This window comes from Aotus nancymaae, unplaced genomic scaffold (genome assembly GCF_030222135.1).
Source record: "Aotus nancymaae isolate 86718 unplaced genomic scaffold, 86718_ANA_hifiasm-v0.15.2.pri h1tg000011l, whole genome shotgun sequence".
NCBI lineage: Eukaryota > Metazoa > Chordata > Mammalia > Primates > Aotidae > Aotus > Aotus nancymaae.
In genome coordinates, this window is record NW_026988422.1 from 31010331 (window position 1) to 31031898 (window position 21568).

Consider the following 21568-nt stretch of genomic DNA (forward strand, 5'->3'; position numbering starts at 1 on the left):
GCATTTAGGGTCACTTCCTGATGTTGCCATGTCATTTGTAAACTGCCATGGCGCTGGTGGGAGTGTGAGGATGATCAGAAGTCACTCTCATCGCCATCTTGGTTTTGGTGGGTTTTGGCTGGCGTCTTTATTGCAACCTATTTTATCAGCAAGGTCTTTATGACTGGTATCATGAGGTGACCTCCTCTCATCCTGTGACTAAGAATGCCTTAACCTCCTGGGAATGCAGCCCAGCAGATCTCAGCCTTATTTTATCCAGCCCCTACTCAAGATGGAGTTGCTCTGGTTCAAATGTCTCTGAGCATTTGACAAGATGAAGTATGAAGGATGGATGCTCAAGAATATAGCATCCATCCTTCAGTTAGACAGGACTGTTCTCTGCTTAAAGCACATCTTCCAGCCAGGTGCGGTGGCTCATGCCTGTAATCCCAGCACTCTGGGAGGCCGAGGAGGGCGGATTACCTGAGGTCAGGAGTTCGAGACCAGCCTGGTCAACATGGTGAAATCCCGTCTCAAAAAAAAAAGCACATCTTCCACTTGGGCTCCTTCATGCTTTTGCTCTTCCTATTTATCCTAAAAGGAGTCCTCTTCTCCTCCTCTCCCTTTCTAAGATCCCCCTTTTCAAGATCTAGTTCAAATTCCTCTTTTGTGAAGCCTTCCCAGTCATCATGGGGAAGAACTACTTTAAGTCTCCCTCCTTCTTCTAAATTCCTTTGCATCTTACTGATGACAACATTCACATCTGGCCATGAATTGTTTTGGCACAGTTTAAGAAACTAACTCCAAAGTCTGATTTCTTTGATCTACAAAAGCCACCCTTTCCTTTAGTGCTTAAAATGACTAGAGTCTAAGCCCTCATGATGATCAGCCACTGCAAGTTTAGCAGTTTCCTGGATCCCCTCACATGTAATCCTCAGAGAATGAGTACATTTCCTGCAGATCCCTGCTGCTTCTGGGGTTCCTCTGGTCACTTCTGGCCATCTTGTGATGAGCTTCTCCAACTGCTCCTGCTTTCCCCGCCCCTCCCCATCCCAAGTACAGACACAGGCCCCGCCATTATCTGCCGGATATGTAAGAGACCAACTGAAATACCTGCTTCATTGAAAGCTTTGGAATAACAGGAGGGGATTGTGTAGGAAAGAGGGAAAAAATCCACAGAATGAGATATAGGAGGTTATTGTTCCATTCATTCAACTGCACAGGGTCTTTTGTTTTTTCTCTCACTCTGTGCGTCCTTCATTCTGCGGCCACATTATCCTGAGACTTACCATCTGCCACGGAGTGTCTTTGCTCATGTCTGTCACTGGTCCATTTGCTAGGACCCCACCCCACCCCCCCGCCAGGTGCTGGACCCTGATCATGAGGCCCAATGAGAAGGGAAAACCCTATGGTGGCCCCAGACTCACTTCTCAAGACGCATCCTACCCTGCAGAGATGGATCTCTTCCCACAGTACAGGTAGTCTCAACATCATGAAGGAGAGCTGTGTAGCTCAGCATGGTCTTAAGCTACTGAGAATATGATTTTGGCTTTACTGCCATAAAGCCATTGAAGTGTTTCTCAAAAGCAAACAAACAACAAAGTCTCCTCCAAAAATTGAATCAGAAAAATTGCAGGTAATTTAAAAAACAACTTTCCCTGGCTTCTTGATATTACATTTTCAAAAATATTGATACTCAAGCTCATTAAAACAGTCTAGCACAATTTTTTTCTCCCTTAAATATGTTTTATTACATCTTACAAAAATTAGCAGGCTAGTAAAACATCTGGGAGGAGAATGGTAGTGCCATCCAAGGGAAGGCTGGGGATCTGTCCCTGTCTTTGAAGGCTCACAGTCTGGGTGGGTGGGTTGTGTTTTGAGGAGTCATTAACAAAAATGTTCTCAAGAATGATATGTTATTAATTTGGATGTGAAATAAGACTGTTAGACCAAAATGCTCTTCCCAATGTATTCACAACTCAGCCCTCTTTCTCTTAGTCCAGACCTTGCTGAGATCCCTTTGATCCTTTGGAAAAGAAAAATGTCATATTTCATCTCAGTCAGTGGATGCTGAGTCTGGAGAAGTCTTGGGAAGCAAGCAGTACTTTAGAAGGGAAAACGTGTCCCCTCGTCAGTCTGCCTGTCAGGGAACAGGCAGTGGTTTGTCCGCTGGATGAGCCCAAAGTTATTCAAAAGAGCAGGGACAGCCACTCCCTGGAAAATTCCTTCCTGGAAGGGAGCTCCCGAGGAACTAGGAGGCAATGTCAACAATGAGGTGTGCTTCCCTCCTCTTCCGCCAGGAGTCTGCCACGAGCTGGTGAGGAAGGCATCATGAACACTGCAAAAGGTTAGAGATGCCCAAGACATGTTATTAGTAAGTGCTGGGATACTTGCTAAGAATTTAGATATGAGGGATATGGATGGTCCCAACTAGGAGGCTCTTAACCTTTTCTGGGTCACAAAGCCATTTGAGAATTTGACTCTTCCCACTTCCCTCTCAGTCTATGTAGACACACAATTTCTTGTACAATTGAAGGGTTTTCATAGAACACTGAAGCTTCTGCTCTAGACTACAAATGCCTGGAGGGCAAGGACTGGATTTGTTCTCTAATGTGTTCCAGCATCTACGAAAAATGCCTAAGATGGAGGGGGTGTCAATCAATGTTTATTAAGTGGTAAGATAAGATGCAGATGTGCACTTGCCTGTCAGCCTCTGCAGAGCCAGGCTGAGATGTGCAAATGCAGCAGCATCAGTGCCTTGAGGTGCTTAGAGGCTGGCAGTGCTCGCATCCCTGGCACTATTCTTTTTTTTGTGATGAAGTTTCACTCTTGTTGCGGGCTGGAGCACAATGGAGCAATCTCGGCTCACTGCAACCTCCTCCTCCCAGGTTCAAGTGATTCTCCTGCCTCAGTCTCCTGAGTATCTGGGATTACAGGTGCCTGCCACCATACCTGGCTAAGTTTTGTATTTTTAGTAGAGACAGGGTTTCACCATGTTGACCAGGCTGATCTTGAACTCCTGACCTCAGGTGATCCACCTTCCTTGCCCCTCCCAAAGTGGGTTACAGGTGTGAGCCACTGCGTCTGGCCTGGCACTATTCTTCTTGACATTTAAGGCCAAGGCTGATGGAATGTGAGAACTTCTCTCTTCTAACCCGCTGGTCCTGACCTAATCTAGTGAACTGAGGTCCAGGACCCAGGTGCTGACCTAAAGGACAAAGACTGAGACAAAATTAATAAAAGTAAGGAGTTTACTTGGGCCGGATTTGAGGACTACAATTTGGGTGCATAGATTCAAGTTGCCCCGACTATATGCTAAGATTAGTTAGCAGCAGTTACATGTGAGTTTTTAAAGAAGAGACAGTTCCTAAGTTGCTTGCTTAGAAGTTACATCGAAATAACATAAGCTATTAATTAGCTGTACATTGTTCTCTGCATCACAAATGCCAGGAACATGAAGATAATAGGCGAGGCAGCTCGTCAAGACCAAAACACCTTTAAACACTTGCCCCTAGCCCTGGGGATGGTGGGGGACAGTGGGCATGACTGAGGTCCCACACTCATGTGTCCCTGGGACTGATAAATTTTGCATGCTTCACAGAACTTAGACTGCTCTCAGCTATTTTTCTTTTCTCACAGGGAAGAGATGAGGAATGACACTTTGAAGGTTCTTGGATTGCTACTCAATTTTTGCAGTGACTTTGATATCAATTTATCCTAAATGGCGCTCTGAATTCAGTCATTTAGGTGTGCTGCTCTTACTGAGCATCTTTGGTCTGTGTTCCAGGAGGGTGCTTGATAGCTATTGGGGGCTGAGTCACCACAACAGCTGGTCTTGATCACCTCAAGGGTCTCTGCCACCACCAGTGAAGGAGCCAGGGACCACTGTTGCCATTGCCACTTCTAGAAACTACAGGCCTGCTGTTAACTATGCTGGGAATTCAGAAAGCTATGGGACCCTAGAGTAAAATGGACTGTGTCCCAAAGCATTAGAGCCTTTCATGAAAGAGGTCCACCAATTCACATGCCCGCACACTCACTGATTCTCTTTACTGCCAGGATGGAACTGAGCACAGCTCACCAGTTCAGAGTCCTTCTACCCTTGTGGTGAATTCCTCTTAGGGGCTCCACAATCCTTTCTTGTAACCTAACCTCAGACTAGGAGCATTTGCATACATCAGACCTATTTTTATATACTTGATTTTAAATGAGGATCAGAGTTCCAGTCCCTTTTTACCCCTGGGAGAATCCCAATGTTTAATGTAATTTGGTATATGCAAATAGATATAAAAGGATTCTTCTTATCTCTACGTGCTGCAGAAATAGAGGCACTAATGTAAGCAGATGCTCTGAGGAGTGGGTTCAGGAAGCATACCAGTGGTGCCAGGCGGGGGATGGATGTTGTCTGCTCGTCTCAGCCACACTGGAACCCAGACTCTTGCCTAGCCAAAATATGCTGCTAGTCTTGCTTAGTAATAGACGTTTAGCCTTAAATTTTTTTTCCAATGACTTTTCCTTCACTCTCATGTTTCATAACCTTTTCCTAGTTTTTGGCACTGCTGACATACCTACATCTTGGATTATTCTCCTCTGCTTGCTAATCCTGTACCACTGGCTTTTTGGTGGTTTGCTTTCTTCCTTCTCTTTCTCTTGTTCCCAGTGGTGACTCCTTCTCCTGCCTTGTAATTGAAGGCTTTCACCAAGGCTCTATTTCCATTTTTTTAGATGAGGGCTCACCATGTTGCCCAGGCTGGTCTCAAACTGCTCGGCTCAGGGATCTCTGGGCTCAGTCTCTTCAGTAGCTGGGATTACAGGCATGAACCACAGCACCTGGCCCCTTTTTTTCCCCTTTTCGACATTGACTTCTCCAGAGTATTAGGTTTCCTATCTATTTGCTTACTTACTCACCCACTCCTTATTCACTTATTTATTGAGTTTCTTTCATGTCTCTGTTATGATGTTGGGCATGTGGAATACCAAGATGAATAAAACCTAGTTTCTACCTTCAGGGAGTCATAGAAACTGATAAGGCATAATCTGACCCAGTACCTGGCTCTTTCTACTCATAGTCTAGTACTCATTGCCCTCTATCAAAAGGCTAAGGCTTGATTTTACTCTCACATCTTTCATGAATCCCATGATTCCATGATTCCCATGATTCCATGAATCCCATGATTCATGAAAGATGTGAGATTAAATGTAAGCTAGCACCACTAGCTTACATTGATTTTCTTCTCTATACTGTTCTGGTCAAGAGAGCTGGAGTTTTTACCTTCAATAGTTTGTTACCTTGGGTAATTCATTTAACCTGTGTTAGACTTAACATCTGTCTGTGACATGAAGAGGTTATAGGATTAGGGTCCTTCCATTGTCAAAATTCTATTTCTATGATCATATACAATTGTGGGGAGGGGGAGATTGCTAATATAAAAGAGCAATTATATAGTGAAAACAGTACTTAGAAAAAAAAAGAAAAAAACAACTTATGGGTGACATCCTCATGAGAGTTGCTAGTATATCATAAAATTGTTGGTTGGGCCTGAAAAATATCCATCCTTATCACCTATTATAATCAGCCAGTTGCGGCCAGGTGCAGTGGCTCATGTCTGTAATCTCAGCACTTTGGGAGGCTGAGGTGGGCAGATTACCTGAGGTCGGGAGTTCGAGACCAGCCTGACCAGCATGGAGAAACCCTGTCTCTACTAAAAATACAAAATTAGCGGGTGTGGTGGCATATGCATGTGATCCCAGCTACTTGGGAGACTGAGGCAGGAGAATTGCTTGAATCTGGGAGGTGGAGGTTGCGGTGAGCCAAGATCGCACCATTGCACTCCAGCCTGGGCAACAAGAGCAAAACTCCATCTCAAAAAAAAAAATAGCCTGTTGCCAGACCCATTACCATGCTCAGGTAAGGGAAGGCAGACATGGGAATGGCTGGAGTTAAAGCAGAATAAGTTTGGCAGCCTTAAACTTTCTGGAAGTATTGTCCTTGTACCTAAATTGTCCTAAGGTCATTGACCTTTATAGTGAATTTGTGCCTTAATCTCTAAATATATAAAGGTCATTTATGTTAAATAGAGTAAAAGTTTGCTTTGGATCTTAAAGATAACTTTCTGATGAGAAAAGTGATTTATGGACACTGTTTTCTTACTCATTGATACTTTGAATTTAAAGAAGACAGGCTTACTCAAGGTAGTTGACTAAAGTGGGGTGTGTGTGTGTGTGTGTGTGTGCGTGCATGCATGTGTGTGTGTGTAAGATTGTAGAAAGAATACATCAGACAGTCTCTCATGGGCATCCAAGAACAGGAACAAGGCACACAGAAACTGGAACAAGAAAGTCAGCAGCTCAGACTCCACTACGCTTTCCAGTGGGCTGGTGTTCTCTTTGTTATTACTTGTTTCTGAGTCTAAGCTACTGTTACACTTCTCTTTGAAACAAGGACTCTCTTATCACTGACGGTTTCTTTGCTCCCTTATGACCTCAGCTTGGGGATCGCTTTGATTTGGTTTGGTACCTACTCCAGCCCCAACTCTACACAACTTTGCAGAAAAGTACCTACCAGCATCTTACTAATTAGTCTCTGTGTTTGTTAGAGTTCTTATGACTGCAGAAGACCATAATTCAAATGAATTTAAGAAAAACGAAGAATTTTTTTGGCTTGTACAATCGGGAAGGATATTGTTGGCCAGCCTCGGGCATGACTGACCCAGTCATACACAATACTGTCCAAATGCTATCTCTCTCTCTTAGCTGCATTTCTATTTGCGTGTTGTCCTCATGAATTCAGACCACAGAAAGACTCTTTCCATGCAGCAGTGGAAGGGTGAGGCTGGGCATGGCTACTGGCAGCTCAGGGTTACATCATCATAGCTTTTGAGCCCAGAGGACAGAGCTTTTCCTAACTCTGCTCCAGCATATGGATTCTAAAGGAGGAATCCTTGGCCTGCCTTGGATTGGATGGTCACTCTGGATCAGTCACTAGGGTTGGGTGATGGATATATAATAGATCGTGTTCCCTTTCCTGAACTTTGACTTTATATTGTGATATTGGCTTTGTATTGTGATACTATATAGTCCCATTAGAATCACATGGTTTACGTAATGGGGAAGGAGCTGCTGCCCAAAAGGGAATGAGGTAGTGGTTAGTAGAAGAAAATAGGAAAGAATGTTTAAAACAACAGGTATCTACCATAGTTTCTGTGCCTCTTAGTTCAATTTCTTGAGGAAATCTGCTGTATTTATCCCTGCGTTTGGCTTGCTTTCTCCTGGGTTGTTTACCTACCTGTGATCCAATCAGATGGGCAGCCAACTCATATGTAGGACTGCTGGAGTTAGGCGTCTGGGTGGGGAGCTCAATGATTGACCTATCTACCGCAATAATATAAAACATTATTAGAAAATTATATAAGAAAGACTAGATCCCAGCACACAGAAATCACTACAATAAGTATTTTCATTGATATATTCTTTTATCTATGTGTTAATATATGTCTTTAAAAAATGGGATCAGCTGGGTGTGGTGGCTCACACCTGTAATCCCAGCGCTTTGGGTGGCGGAGGCAGGTGGATCACTTGAGGTCAGGAGTTTGAGACCAGCCTGGCCAACGTGGCTAAACCTTGTCTCTACTAAAAATACAAAAATTCACCAGGCATGGTGATGCATGCCTGTGCTCCCAGAAACTCAGGAGGCTGAGGCATGAGAATCGCTTGACCCTGAGAGGCGGAGGTTCCGGTAAGCTAAGATGGTGCTACTAACACTCCAGACTGGGAAACAGAGTGAGACTCCATCTCAAAAAAAAAAAAAAAAAAAAAAAAAGGCTGATATTATTTATACTATTTTGCAACACTCACTTTTTACTTCATTATCTGTTCTTCTACAATGTTAGTGACTTGAACTAGGGTAATGGGGATGGTGATAAGTGGTTGAATTTGACATACATAAAGGTAGAACCAGTGGGATTTGCTAATGGATTGGGTATGAGATGTGAAACAAAGAAATTGTCAAAATTATTAGATACTATTGCCTATTCGTGGGGGTATATAATGTGAGATTGAAATTAGAAGCTTTTTGGACTAAAATTCATATGTACTGAGCAACTTTTGCCTTTCCAATTAGGCATTAGGGGGATTCCAAAATAATTTTATGAAAAAAATCCCTGTTCCTACGGAACTTGAAAATCTGCCCAGAGGCAAAATAACCACAAATGAAATGATGAAATATATGGCAATAAAAATGAGTCACACACCACAGCATGATTGAATTTCACAACTATAACGTTGAGCAAAAGATGTCAGACACTAAACAAGATTATACGATTATATTATTTCATTTATATGAATTTCCAAAACAGGCAAAACTAATACATGGTGCTAGAAATCAGGATAATGGTTACCACTGAGATGTGGGGAGGGAGATTGAGAAAGATTTCTGGGGTGCTGGTACCATTCTGTTTCTTCACCTGGGGGGTGGTTACATGAGTGTGTTCACTTCATTGATTTTATTGAGCTTATGATTTGTATACTTTTCTGGACATGTGTTATATTTAAATTTTAAAAGGTTAAAAAACACTCCAGTTCTACACTGTGGATTCCTGATTCCAAGTGCAAGAAAAGGGTATCTAAAGAGGGAGAACCCAGCTTAGGCTTGAGGAAAACGGACAAGAGTAAGGCCTAGAGACCTGGTGGTGGAGAAGATGGTCCCAATGGTAGGACACATGGGGCCTGAGTGTGAAGTAAGCAAGTGAGGGCCAGCTTGGGGCACAGTGAATAGAGCAGCTCAACTGAAGTAAAAGATGCACAAGGTAACGTGTAAGATGGGAGCTGAGGCTGGGAGGTGATTCAGGGGAGATGGGGGTTGGAAGTCTTGAGTGCCAGGCTATGCAGCGTGGGGCCTTTTCTTTTACACAGTGTGAGGTTACTGAAGCTTTGGCATATTGATCGCAATGTGTCAGGATGTTGAAGAGGAAAGTCCTGGGTCAGTGGAGTGGTAGGGGTAGATGGAACTGTCACGGTGGGGCTGGAGAGGGGGTGGATGGAGGACTGTGAGCTTGAGCGTCTCAGATAGGCCTGGGGATGTTGATCTTGGCTAGTGTTCTGCTCCCAGTTCTTGTTAGTATAGCTGTTTGGGTGTGCATCCTTTCCTAAGTGGGCCTCAGGGGCATCAGACTCAGGCTTGGTGTTCAGGGATAGCTTTGTAATGTGCCCCCGAGGATTCCCCCATGTTTGGATCCTTCTAAGAAAGTGTATGCTCTCACCTGAGCCAATCCCACCCTGCCCCCCACCCTAGTGGGATCCAAACATGGGCCCTTTCTAGAGTATGCCCCCTTCAGCCCTTGACAGTGCAGAGTCTGTTTGCAGCAATGCAAGCCTCAGTGCCCAGCAACGAAGCCCAGGGCCCGGGGCAGCAGTATGGGCAGGATATGCTGGGGGCCAGCCCCTTCTACCTTATTTAGGCAAATGTGAGTATTTCTGAATCCTCCCACTGAACCCCTTTTAGCTTACTGACTCCTCTGTAGAGTGCAGATGGTGGAGGACAGGGGTAGTTTCTTCATTTCCAGGAATCCTGGGCAACTGAAATTCCCACATAGAGAAGCACCTTTCCTTTGTCTTCACACTTGGTAGTGAACCCGATATGCCGTCCACGGAGAGAATATTTGATTAAGGCAGAAGCATAGGCCTGATGAGATGTATTCCAGAGCCAAAAGGACAGTATCCTTCCCTCTAAGGTGGATCAGTATCTCAGTAGGGGCAGGGAAGATAGAATCTGTTCTTTGCCAATATTGCAGAATAGCAGAGCTTCTAGAAAATAACAGCAATACCTGATATGGTGTTTTATGATTTCACACATCATATGAATTATCATACGTTGGTTCTTCAAGATCCTTGGCAATGATCCATCATATGAATTATCTTATTTTCCATTTTGTGCTTCTCAACCAGGTTGTAAGAAAGATGAGGAAAAGAGCATTACTGCTGCTTGTCATGTGAGGATTCATGTGCAGATAGTAAGAAAGGTAAGGCATTTTTTTCAGTCTCAAGAACGATAAAAGGCACAGGTGGGACTTGAACCCAGGACTCTTGGCTTCAAGTCCAGAGTTTTCTCTGTGCACCAGCTCCCTCTCAACAGGATTTGACTATCCTGCAGTAACCCATGAGGAAGTTTAGTCCTTGGGAAGCTTGGCCTGCCAGTCTCTGAAAAAATATGATGGGGTTGGTGATGCATGTTGGGTTGAGGGGACAGAAGAGAGGTAAATGGAAGAAGCAGGTTGATGGTTGTTGTCTATCAGGTAACACAGTGTTTCTTTTCCCATTTTCTTTGGAATCAAGAAGCAACCAAGTCTGGGCTGAGCAGAGAACTAGAGAGGGTGCAGGAAGGATGGTAGCAGGAAAGGGGAACAAAGCACCGTCCAGGAGCTTAGTGGAGACTGCCCTCTTTCTCTCTCCAACTGGGTCAGACTGTGTAGATAGTGTGTGAGGTGCAGCTGGTCAATGCTTTACCAAAGGTGACTTCCTCACACACTCAGGGTTAGGGCCAGAGGATTTGTAGACCTCTCTGTGCTGGAATGGATGCCATACCTTGTAACTTCCTCAGCAATGTAAAACATCCAGCAGTTACCTTCCAGCTGTCTACAACACGAGTGCACGCTCATCGGGCAAGAGGTCACAGCTAGGGCAACAATCCACACGAGTTGGGAATGGCTCATTTCACCTGTCAAACACTGCTGTTCTCATGTGGAATGCATTGTGGCTTTTTGATCAAAATAATTACCATGGAAGATCCTAGGTGGCAGCAAAGCCCAGGTGAGCAGTCTGAGCCATGGAGGTAGCACAGGGGACCCCAGCCAAGGAGAGTGCAGACCAACCATTTGGCATTTGGGGGCTGCCTGGGAGCAGCAATTCCTGTTACAATCTAAGGTGTGTGTCCTTGTCTTCATTAAGCTTCTTGATATTTCTGATGTCAGGAAATGATTTTCCAGTGGGTGCAGTGGCATCTCATGCAAAGATGTATTTTGTGAGTTAAATTAATTAAGTCTTGATCCCTCATCTTACCATGCCCAGATTTGGTGACCAAGTCCAAGTTCATCCTCCATATTATTCTAGATTTTATAGGCTCTGCATATATCTCCATTCAGTAATTTCTTTCTGAAAGAGAGAGAGAGAGAGAGAGTATGTGTGTGTGTCTGTGTGTGTGTGTGTTTCTGCCGTGCCAGGCGTCAGGGCTTCTTCTTGGGGCTGTGGCCTTTCCTCCTGCTACATTGGTTCTTTAAGATGCTTGGCAATGATCCATGCTACAACATGGATGAACCTTAACAAATATTATGGTAAGTGGCTTACACCTGTAATCGCAGCACTTTGGGATGCTGAGAGGAAGATCGCTTGAGCCCGGGAGTTTGAGACCAGCATGGGCAATATGGCAAAACCCCATCACTACAAAAAATACAAAAATTGGCCGGGCATGGTGGCATGTGCCTGTAGTCCCAGCTACTTGGGAGCCTGAGGTGGGAGGATCACTTGAGCCTGGGAAGCTGAGGCTGTAGTGACTTAGGATTGCACCAGTGCACTCCAGCCTGGGTGACAGAATGAGACCCTGTTTCAAAAAAAAAAAAAAGGTAAAATTATTTTCTAATAAAAAAAAATTAGCCAGCTGTGGTGGTGTGCACCTGTAGTCCCAGCTACTTGGGAGGCTGAGGCAGGAGGATCACTTGAGCCCAGGAGTTTGGGGCTACAGTGGGCTCTCATCATGCCACTGCACTGCAGCCTCGCTGTCAGAGCAGGACCCTGTCTCTAAATAAAATTTTTAAATAAAAATAAAGAAAATATTATAGTAAGTGAAAGAAGCTAGACACAAAGGATCACATATGGTATGATTCATTTAAATGAAATGTCCACAACAGGCAAATCCATAGACTCGTAAAGTAGAATTACAGTGTCCAGGGAATGGAGGAAGGATCATTAAAATATTCTTAAATTAATTGTGCTGATGGCCAGGCACAGTGGCTCCTGCCTGCAATCCTAGCACTTTGGCAGGCCAAGGCATGTGGATCACAAGGTCAGGAGATTGATACCATCCTGGCTAACAGGGAGAAACTCTGTCTCTACTGAAAATACAAAAAATTAGCCGGGCCATGGTGGCACACACCTGTAATCCCAGCTATTCAGGAGGCTGAGGCAGGAGAATAGCTTGAACCCGGGAGGCGGAGGTTGCAGTGAGCCGAGATTGAATCACTGCACTCCAGCCTGGGTGACAGAGTGAGACTCTGTCTCAAAAAAAAAAAAAAAAATTGATTGTGGTGATGGACACAAAGCTTTGTGAATACACTAAAAGCTATTGAATTGTATACTTTAAATGGGTGGAGCATATGGTACTTGAATTATATCTCAACAAAGTTATTAAAAAAAGAAAAGATCCAGGCTGGATGTGGGGGCTCATGCTTGTAATCCCAGCACTTACTTTGGGAGGCCCAGACAGGTGGATCACCTGAAGTCGGGAGTTCGAGACCAGCCTGACCAACATGGTGAAACCCCATTTCTAAAAAAAACAGAAAAGATCCTTGGCAATACAAACATGGTGAGTTGTTTAGAGAGACTGTCAGTGTGCCAAGGCTACAGGAAGGTAGGGCAGGTCATGGGGACAGGCTTTGTGCAGGAGTGGCTGATACAGAATTCTTTATTATTTATTTATTTAGAGACGGAGTTTCACTAGTTGCCCAGGCTGGAATGCAATGGCATGATCTCAGCTCACTGCAAGCTCTGGCTCCTGGGTTCAAGCAATTCTCCTGCCTCAGTCTCCAGAGTAGCTGGGATATGGGCATGCACCACCATGCCCAGTTAATTTTGTATTTTTAGTAGAGATGGGGTTTCTCCATGTTGGTCAGGCTGGTCTCAAACTTCCGACCTCAGGTGATTGCCTGCTTTGGCCTCCCAAAGTGCTGATATTACATGCATGAGCCATCACCCTCAGCCCACTGATACAGAATTCTGACTCATCTTAGATGGGCAGAGGTCACCTCAGTCCTCAGGATTTCTGCAGTCCTCTTCCTTTCCCTTTCCTGGATTATTCTTGTTCATAGTCCAATCCATATTCTTAGTCACTGGTAATTAAGTGGCCTCTACTATCCAGAGTCCCTCCTAGGTATTAGAGTCCTATTTGACCTTGTCCCTGGAATCTATCAGTTCTCCTGGTACTTGGGTTGCTTTCCAGACTAATGGCCCAGGACAAATATCCTTGAAAAAAACTTTGCCATTCCTTAATTTTTCCTCTGTTTCTGTGATTTCCCTGAAATCAGGTTTCTTCACATCTCTTTCAGACTGAGAGCTGTGCAAGGGCAGGGAATTTTTTTACCATCTCTGCAAACTTTCATCAATCACAGACCCCACAATATAGTTGGCACTCAGTATGTGTTTGCTAACATACACTTTCAATCCAACCATATATATATATATATATCCTTTTAGGATAATTCTTTCTTTCTTTTCCCTCCCCTCCCTTCCCCTCCCCTCCCCTCCTCTCTCATCCCTTCCCTTCCCTTCCTTTCCCTTCCCTCTCTCCCTCCCTCTCTCCTCTCTTTTCGTTTCTTTCTCCTTCCTTCTTTCCTTCCTTCCTTCCTTCTCTTTTTCTTTCTTTCTCTCTCTTTTTTTTTTGAAACAGGGTCTCACTGTGTCACCTAGGCTGGAGTGCAGTGGTGTGTGATCATGGCTCACTGAAGCCTCAGACTCCTGGGCTCAGGTGATTCTCCCACTTGAGCTTCAGAAGTAGCTGGGACAACAGGTGCAAGGCACCATGCCTGGCTAATTTTTGTATTTTTCACAGAAACAGGGTTTCACCATGTTGCCCGGGCTAGTCTCAAACTCCTGACTTTAAGTCATCCTCCCACCTTGGCCTTTCATAGTGCTGGGATTACATGCATTAGCCACCATGCCCAGCCTAACTTCTTTTATATAAAAGGAATATTTGTTCATTGTAAAAAAAAAAAAATACTGAAGGCCTGGCATGGTGGCTCACACCTGTAATCCCAGCACTTCAGGAGGCTGAGGTGGGTGGATCACCTGAGGTCAGGAGTTCAAGACCGGCTTGACCAACATGGAGAAACCCTATCTCTACTAAAAACACAAAATTAGCTGAGCATGGTGGTGCATGCCTGTAATCCCAGTTACTTGGAAGGCGGAGGTAGGAGAATCACTTGAACCTGGGAGGCGGAGGTTGCAGTAAGTGGAGATCACACCATTGCACTCCAGCCTGGGCAACGAGAGCAAAACTCTGTCTCAAAAAATATATATATATTGAAAATATCAAGAAGAGGCTGAGTGTGGTGGCTCACACCTATGATCCCAACACTTTAGGAAGTAGAGGCAGGAGGATTACTTGAGCCCAGGAGTTTGAGACCAGCCTGGGCAACATAGCGAGATCCTGTATCTACAAAAATAACGGCAAAACTGCAAATACTTTTGCACCACCCTAATAGCTGTGCATGGTGGTGTGCACCTGTGATCCCAGATTCTCGAGAGGCTGAGGTGGGAGGATCACTTGATCCAGGGAGGTCGAGGCTGCAGTGAGCTGTGTGCTCCTGCTACTTCACTCCAGCCTGGGTGACAGAGTGAGACTTTGTCTCCAAAAAAAAAAAAGAAAAAAAAACCCAGAAAATTCATCTCAGTGTTGGTTGAGCTGCAGTTTATTCATTTTTTAATTGTATAATGTTCAACTCTGTAAGATATCATGATTTATTCTCCTGTCTCTGGACATTGTTCCCTCCTTCTCTTTTTTCCCTTCCTTCCTTCTTTCCTCCCACCCTCTCTTCTTTCCTTCCCTCCTCTTGTCTCCTCCCCTCCCCTCCCTTTCCCCTTCCCCTTTATCTTTCCTTCTTTCCTTCCTCCCTCCCTCCTTTCCCTCCCTCCCTCTCTCCGACTTCCCTACACAGAATCTTGTTTGTCTTCTGGGACACATGTGCAAGTTTCTCTACCTAGGAGTAGAATTACTGGGTCACAGAGTATGTGAATGTTCACCTTTACAAGGTCATGACAAATTATTTTCCAAAACAATTATATAAATTTACACTCCCACTAGCAATGTAAATTTGTTAAGTGTCCACATCCTTGTCAACACTTGTTATTGTCATATTTTTGCTTCTTGAAAATATAGTGGATATAAATGGTATCTTGCTAGTGTCTTAATTTATATTTCCCTAATTACCAATGAAATCAAGCATTGTTTTGTATATTTACTAGCTATGTTTCCTTCCTCTGTAATGGTTCAGGTAACATGTTTGGCCTACCTTTCTATTGGATTGTTTATCTATTTCTTACTTCATTGTAAGAATCAAAATATTAATTACATGAGTACTAAAGTTTACCCATCATCTGTGTCATAAATACGCTCTTCCTGTTTGTTATTTGCCTTTAATGTTATTTGAGGGGTCTTTGAATATATAGAAATTTTTAATTTTAACATAGTTTCATTTATTAATATGTTCTTTTCTGTTTAGTACTTTTTGGGTTTTCTTCAGTTGGTTCTTTTCTAGTCTAAGGCTAAAAACAACATTCTTCTATCTTTTGTTCTGAAAGTTTTGATTTTTACACGTAAGTCTTTTGTTCATCTGGAGTGGATGTTAGTGTCTCATATGAGGTTGGGAATCAATTTTACTTTTTCCCCTGTGGGCAAGCAGCAGTACCAGCTTCTTTCACTTCTGACACATCACTGCTCCACATCTGTGTGGGTCTGTTTCTTGGCTCTGTATTTTGTTCCATTGGTCATTTTTATGTATATTTGTGCCAAAATCATCTTGCCTTAATTATTCTAATTTTATAAGTCTCAATATCTGCCAGGGCGCGCCCCTTCCCCTGACCTTCTTCTTCAGCAATGTCTTATTGGCTACTCTAGGACCTTTGCTAATTTACATCTCTCCCCCAAAATGGCATCACAATGTCACTACGAGTTTATAACTTGCTTTAAAAACATTTAAAACATAATCATAGGGGAGCACAGTGGCTCAGGCCTGTTGTCCTGGCACTTGAGGAGGTGAGGCTATGAGAGGCCAACCTGGGAAACAAAAACCTCTTATGCACTTAAAAAAAAAAAAAAAAAAGTCACAGCTACGTGGGAGGCTGAGGCAGGAGAATCGCTTGAACCTAGGTGGTGGAGGTCGCAGTGAGCTGAGATCACATCACTGCACTCCTGCCTGGCAGAGCGAGACTCCGTCTCAAAAAAACAAAAAACAAACAAACAAAAGATCTAATAATAACAAATACTTAGCTGGGCATGATGACTCATGCCTGTAATCCCAGCATGTTGGGAGACTGAGGCAGGCAGATCATGGATTCAGAAGATTGAGATCATCCTGGCTTATACGGTGAAACCCTGTCACTACTAAAAACACAAAAAATTGGCCAGGCATGGTGGCACACACCTGTAATCCCAGCTACTCGGGAGGCTGAGGCAGGAGAATGGCTTGAACCCAGGAGGCGGAGTTTCCAGTGAGTAGAGATCGTGCCATTGCACTCCAGCCTAGGTGACAGAGTGAGACTCTGTCTCAAAAAAAAAAAAAAAAAGGAAACAAAAACAAACAAAAAAGCGTAAATAATGCTTTAAAACTTAGTAATACATTTGAATGTTTTGTTATTTACATGTTACTATAAAATATAGTTTGTAATGGCTACATAATGTGTTATTGCTTAAAGCTACCATGATTTGTTTCATCCCCCATTTCTGGATATTTAAGTTGTTACCAAACTTTCATTATTGTAAAAAAACCTCTGTGGTGAATATTCTTGTGGCAAAATTTAACATATTCATGACTGCTTCCTCAGGATGGAACTACAATTCTGAATCTAAGAATGTACTCAATTTTAAGGTTTTTGATACACATCGCTAAATAATCTTTTAGAAAGTTCATATGACAGTGTAGGTCTCAGGACACCCTTGCTAACAGTGAACATTATTATTTTAAAAAATCTTGTCCATTTTGATAGGCAAATAATTGAAAGCCAAGCTAAACTTGGATTACATGTCTAACTGGCAGTCATCATGTTCTATGTTTAGATTTTTCTAGTGAGCAGCCATAAGATTTCACACACTGAGCACTCTCCTAAGTGTTATCTCCATTTGTTCTGTTAGAAGAATTGAGTCAGGCCCACCAGGCCTATGGGGAACAGGACTGCAGCGGTGACTGAGTTTGTTCTGCTGGGGTTTCCCCTGAGCAGGGAGGTGGAGCTGCTGTTCCTGGTGCTCCTGCTGCCCACGTTCCTGCTGACTCTTCTGGGGAACCTGCTCATCATCTCCACCGTGCTGTCTTGCTCCCGCCTCCACACTCCCATGTACTTCTTCTTGTGCAACCTCTCCACTCTGGACATCCTTTTCACCTCAGTCACCTCTCCAAAGGTGTTGGCCAACTTAGGATCTGGGGATAAAACCATCTCCTTTGCCGGATGTATCACCCAGTGCTATTTCTACTTCTTCTTGGGCACAGTTGAGTTCCTTCTGCTAACGGTCATGTCCTATGACCGCTACGCCGCCATCTGCTGCCCCCTGCGATACACCACCATCATGAGACCTCCCGTCTGCATTGGGACTGTTGTGTTCTCTTGGGTGGGAGGCTTCCTTTCTGTGCTCTTTCCAACCATCCTCATCTCCCAGCTGCCCTTCTGTGGCTCCAACATCATTAACCACTTCTTCTGTGACAGTGGACCCTTGCTGGCCCTGGCCTGTGCAGACACCACTGCCATCGAGCTGATGGATTTTATGCTTTCTTCCGTGGTCATCCTGTGCTGCATAGTCCTCGTGGCCTATTCCTACATGTACATCATCTTGACAGTAGTGCGCATTCCTTCTGCAAGTGGAAGGAAGAAGGCCTTTAATACCTGTGCTTCCCACCTGACCATAGTCATCATTTCTAGTGGCATCACTGTGTTTGTCTATGTGACCCCCTCCCAAAAAGAATATCTGGAGATCAACAAGGTCCCTTCAGTACTGAGCAGTGTGGTGACTCCATTCCTCAACCCTTTTATATATACACTGAGGAATGACAAAATGCAGGGAGTCCTCAGGGGTGTGTGGGTCAGGGTTCGAGGAGTTTTAGAAAAGAGGATGAGGACTGTGCTGAGGAGCAGTTTGTCCTCCAACAAAGACCACCAAGGAGGGGCTTGCTCTTCTCCACCACGTATCTATTGTGTAAAGCCCCCGTGTTAGAAGGAGAGGAGCTGCCTTCGTGAAACAGAGGAGCTGCCTTCGTGAAAGAGTGAGCTGGCTAAGGAATTCTGAATAGTCTATAGTGGAAAGACTGCTGTGGAGACAGAGACTTGGACTCTGGCCTTGGTTCTAACTTTAATCTGTGACCACAGCTGTGTCACCAGCCATTCTGATCCTCCGTAGTCCCAGCTGAAGTGCAACAGGGCTGGACTTGATGATCTCTAAGTCCCATGCACACTGAATATTGTAAGAATGGAAGGGCCATGCAGCCCATTTCCTCCTAGAAGTGCTAACATGTTTGGCCAATTTCATTATGGATCCCGACCACAACTGTTCCATCATCTTGACAGGAAGTCCTTCCTGGACTTCTCTGCATGGACCCTCTTTCTTTCCATCCTCTGCAGGATCTTTTTAGAAATAACCTTTATTATTCTCTAATACACTATCATATCCTGTAATTCATTTTTTTCCTAGTGGGCATTTGCAATGATTGTGATGGGTGTATGTCATAATCTGTGTTATTTAATAATATTGCTTTCTGTAATAGGACATGTTCATAATATCCAACATGGTCACATCTTTATGTCAGACATGGCCTTGTTCCCCTAGCCACTAATGATTGATCCATGGTTGGATAATCTGACTGAGGGCATAACTCATCACATGCAGGGACACATGCACACACAAGACTGGCCAATGACCTACGACCTGTGTGGGTTGGCTGGACCAGATAAGCTGTGCAAACAGATACCCCTTTTTTGATAAATCGAAGCAAAAAACACAGAGATTATTCCACACAAGTGTGATGCTTCCCCTGGAAGCAGAAATAGGCTTGGTGGCTGGAGTGGCCACTTTGGGTGCCAGGTGCAAGCTGATGAGTAATTAGAGGGAATCAGTCTGCCCATCAGAGAGAATGGAGTTGACGTATAGAGAAAAACAGAAGAGAGATGAGAGCCCACTCAGCTGCAGAGGCACAGCCCAAAGAGTCCTCCTCTCTCATGACTTCCTAGGCCTGGAGCTGGTAAGAGTTTTGATTCCTGTTCCTGGATTTGATGTGTTTTGCCTGAACCTGTAAATCAAATCCCTTTTTATTGAGCTATCTTGAGAAGGTCTTAGATTCTTGTGACCAAAAAGCAGCTTGATTACAAAGTTGTCTGTCTCTACACCAAACATAGCTTCTCCTCTTTTCTGGTTCCATACAACTGGAAAGAATCTGTTTTTAACCACACTCCTAGTCTGAATTCTTGGTGCCCAAACACTGCCTGAGATGCTTAACTGACCCTCCTCTGGGCCTATGGTTCAGCTCAGTGCAAACCAGCTTTTCAATGTCATCAGAATCTTTGAGGCTTATTTTCCTGTCCTACTTGGCTGCTAGTGCTGCAGCATCCACTTTGCTAAATTAACCCCTGTGCTCTGCATGAAACTGCTCAGAAGGACACATGCATACCTAAGGAACTGCTGCAGAGTTCTGTGGAAATAAATGAAGACCACTGAAATGAACACAGAGGCCACTTATTCAGAACTGGCTATATCAGGGGAGTCAGCCACCATCACTTGTATTTGGCAGAGAATCAAAGGCAGGCAGGGGAGTGGAAAGCCTCATAGTAGAGAAAAAGGGGAAGGGCCTGGGTATTCCTTGACTAGAGGGTTTTGGCATGGAGAAGCTAGAGGTGAGATAACTAGTAGCAGGACATCTTAGGGGATGGTTTGGGAAGCATATTTGGCTTTCTCTGGTCTTGAGTTGGAAAAAAGTGTAGAAGGAAAGGTGGGTTTCAAAACACAGGAAAGTGGGCAGTCACAAGCAAGTCCTGGCCATTTTGGGCCAAGTGCTTCAGAAGTTTGATTGTGATTTGGCTTCCCTTGAGGGTTCCTTTGGAGTTTCTCAGTCAGAGTTCTGTTGTCATATATGGTCTGGCTGTTGCCCACTTTTTTTTTTTGAGATGTTGTTTCACTCTCGTTGCTCAAGCTAGAGTGCAGTGGCATGATCTCGGCTCACCGCAACCTCTGCCTGCCCAGCTCAAGTGATTCTCCTGCCTCAGCCTCTGGAGTAGCTGGGACTACAGGCACGTGTCACCACGCCTGGCTAATTTTGTATTTTTAGTAGAGACGAGGTTTCTCCTGTTGGTCAGGGTGGTTTCAAACTCCTGATCTCAGGTGATCCACTCGCCTCGCCCTCCCAAAGTGCTGGGATTACAGGCATAAGCCACTGCGCCCAGCCTGTTATCCACTTTCATATTCAGTCTCAGTTCTTACAACCTTGAAATTTCATATAACATTTTCAAGTCTAAGCAGATGGACAATCCTCCCAAAGTGGTTTTCTCTGGAAAACCAGATCCCATGAGAATAGACAATGAAAGGTGAGCTCAGGTAAATGGAGCGCTGTTGGGGGTTTTGCAGGCCAGGAATGGGAGCTGTAGAAACTGAGGATGTCTTGCATGTGCCAGAGACCCTGCTTCTTTGAGTGGACCCCAAGCCCCAAGATTTAGATTCTTTGGCTAGTAGGGCTTGTGAGAACACCTTGTACCTCTAGAGGAAGCCTACTGTTACTGTACATCTGGTAAAGTAGTTAGGCTATGAGGCCCAGTCTTCTAGGGAGACTTCTGTGAGTCTCTAGGGTCAGATTAGTGGAGAGGAAGAAGCTAGACCTTTGTGTTTCCCTATGTAGGACTCTGAGATGGCCTCAGAACCCATGCTCTCTCTACCAGAAATGTTTCAGTTTCACTTAAAACATTTGGGGAGTTAAACATTCAGAAGTCTTTCAAACCACTGACCAAAAGCTTCTAAGTTTGGATTTAAAACCAGCAACATACGTTTCCACTAGGGAACCCTTAGCCTAGCAATTCCATTCTCAGTCCGCAGCAAACACTTCCTTCTTACAGGCCTTTTCATGCTTTGTGGGGTTGGTGTGTTTGTTAGTCTGTCTTTGTTATGGGTGGCAAACATCTGAGTCTCACAGCACCAAATATGTTAGCAGTGAAAGGCAACCGAGTTATCCGAGATGAATACATACGTGTCTGCAGCAACCTCAATTCTTGCCCCCTCAGAAGAAAGAATTTGACTGAGGGGCATGAAGGAGGCAGAAAAAGAGACCATGGGAAGTTTCAGAGCAGGGGTGGAAGTTTATTTAAAAAGGCTTTAGAACAGGAAAGAAAGGAAAGTATGCTTGGAAGAGACCCAAGCGGGCCGAGGTCAAAGTGCAGTGTTTAACCTTGATCCTAGAACTTTATAGGCTGGTCCCTTTCTTATGATTCTTCCCTTAAGGTGGGCTGCCTACATGTTCAGTGCCCTCCTTACCCTTGGGAAGTGAGCGTGCACAGTGTGTTTAAGGACATTGTACGCATGCCCATCTGAGGCTTTCTTCCCTTTTCCGGTGGAGTGCCCTGGGAGGTCATACTCCACTATTTTATC

General features: G+C 44.3%; 1 protein-coding gene and 1 long non-coding RNA gene across 2 annotated transcripts in view; both read left to right on the forward strand.

Moving 5' to 3' along the window:
• LOC135274231 (uncharacterized) overlaps positions 1 to 21568 on the forward strand; it is a 115341-nt gene that overhangs the window by 87417 nt on the left and 6356 nt on the right. Inside the window, exon 2 of the long non-coding RNA XR_010342029.1 lies at positions 9922 to 9995. This is a non-coding gene — a long non-coding RNA (uncharacterized LOC135274231). The remainder of the gene's footprint in view (positions 1 to 9921; positions 9996 to 21568) is intronic.
• Positions 17117 to 18160, forward strand: LOC105726917 (olfactory receptor 6J1). The gene has a single exon (XM_012466504.3). The coding sequence runs from the start codon at positions 17117 to 17119 to the stop codon at positions 18158 to 18160; it is 1044 nt and encodes a 347-aa protein (XP_012321927.3).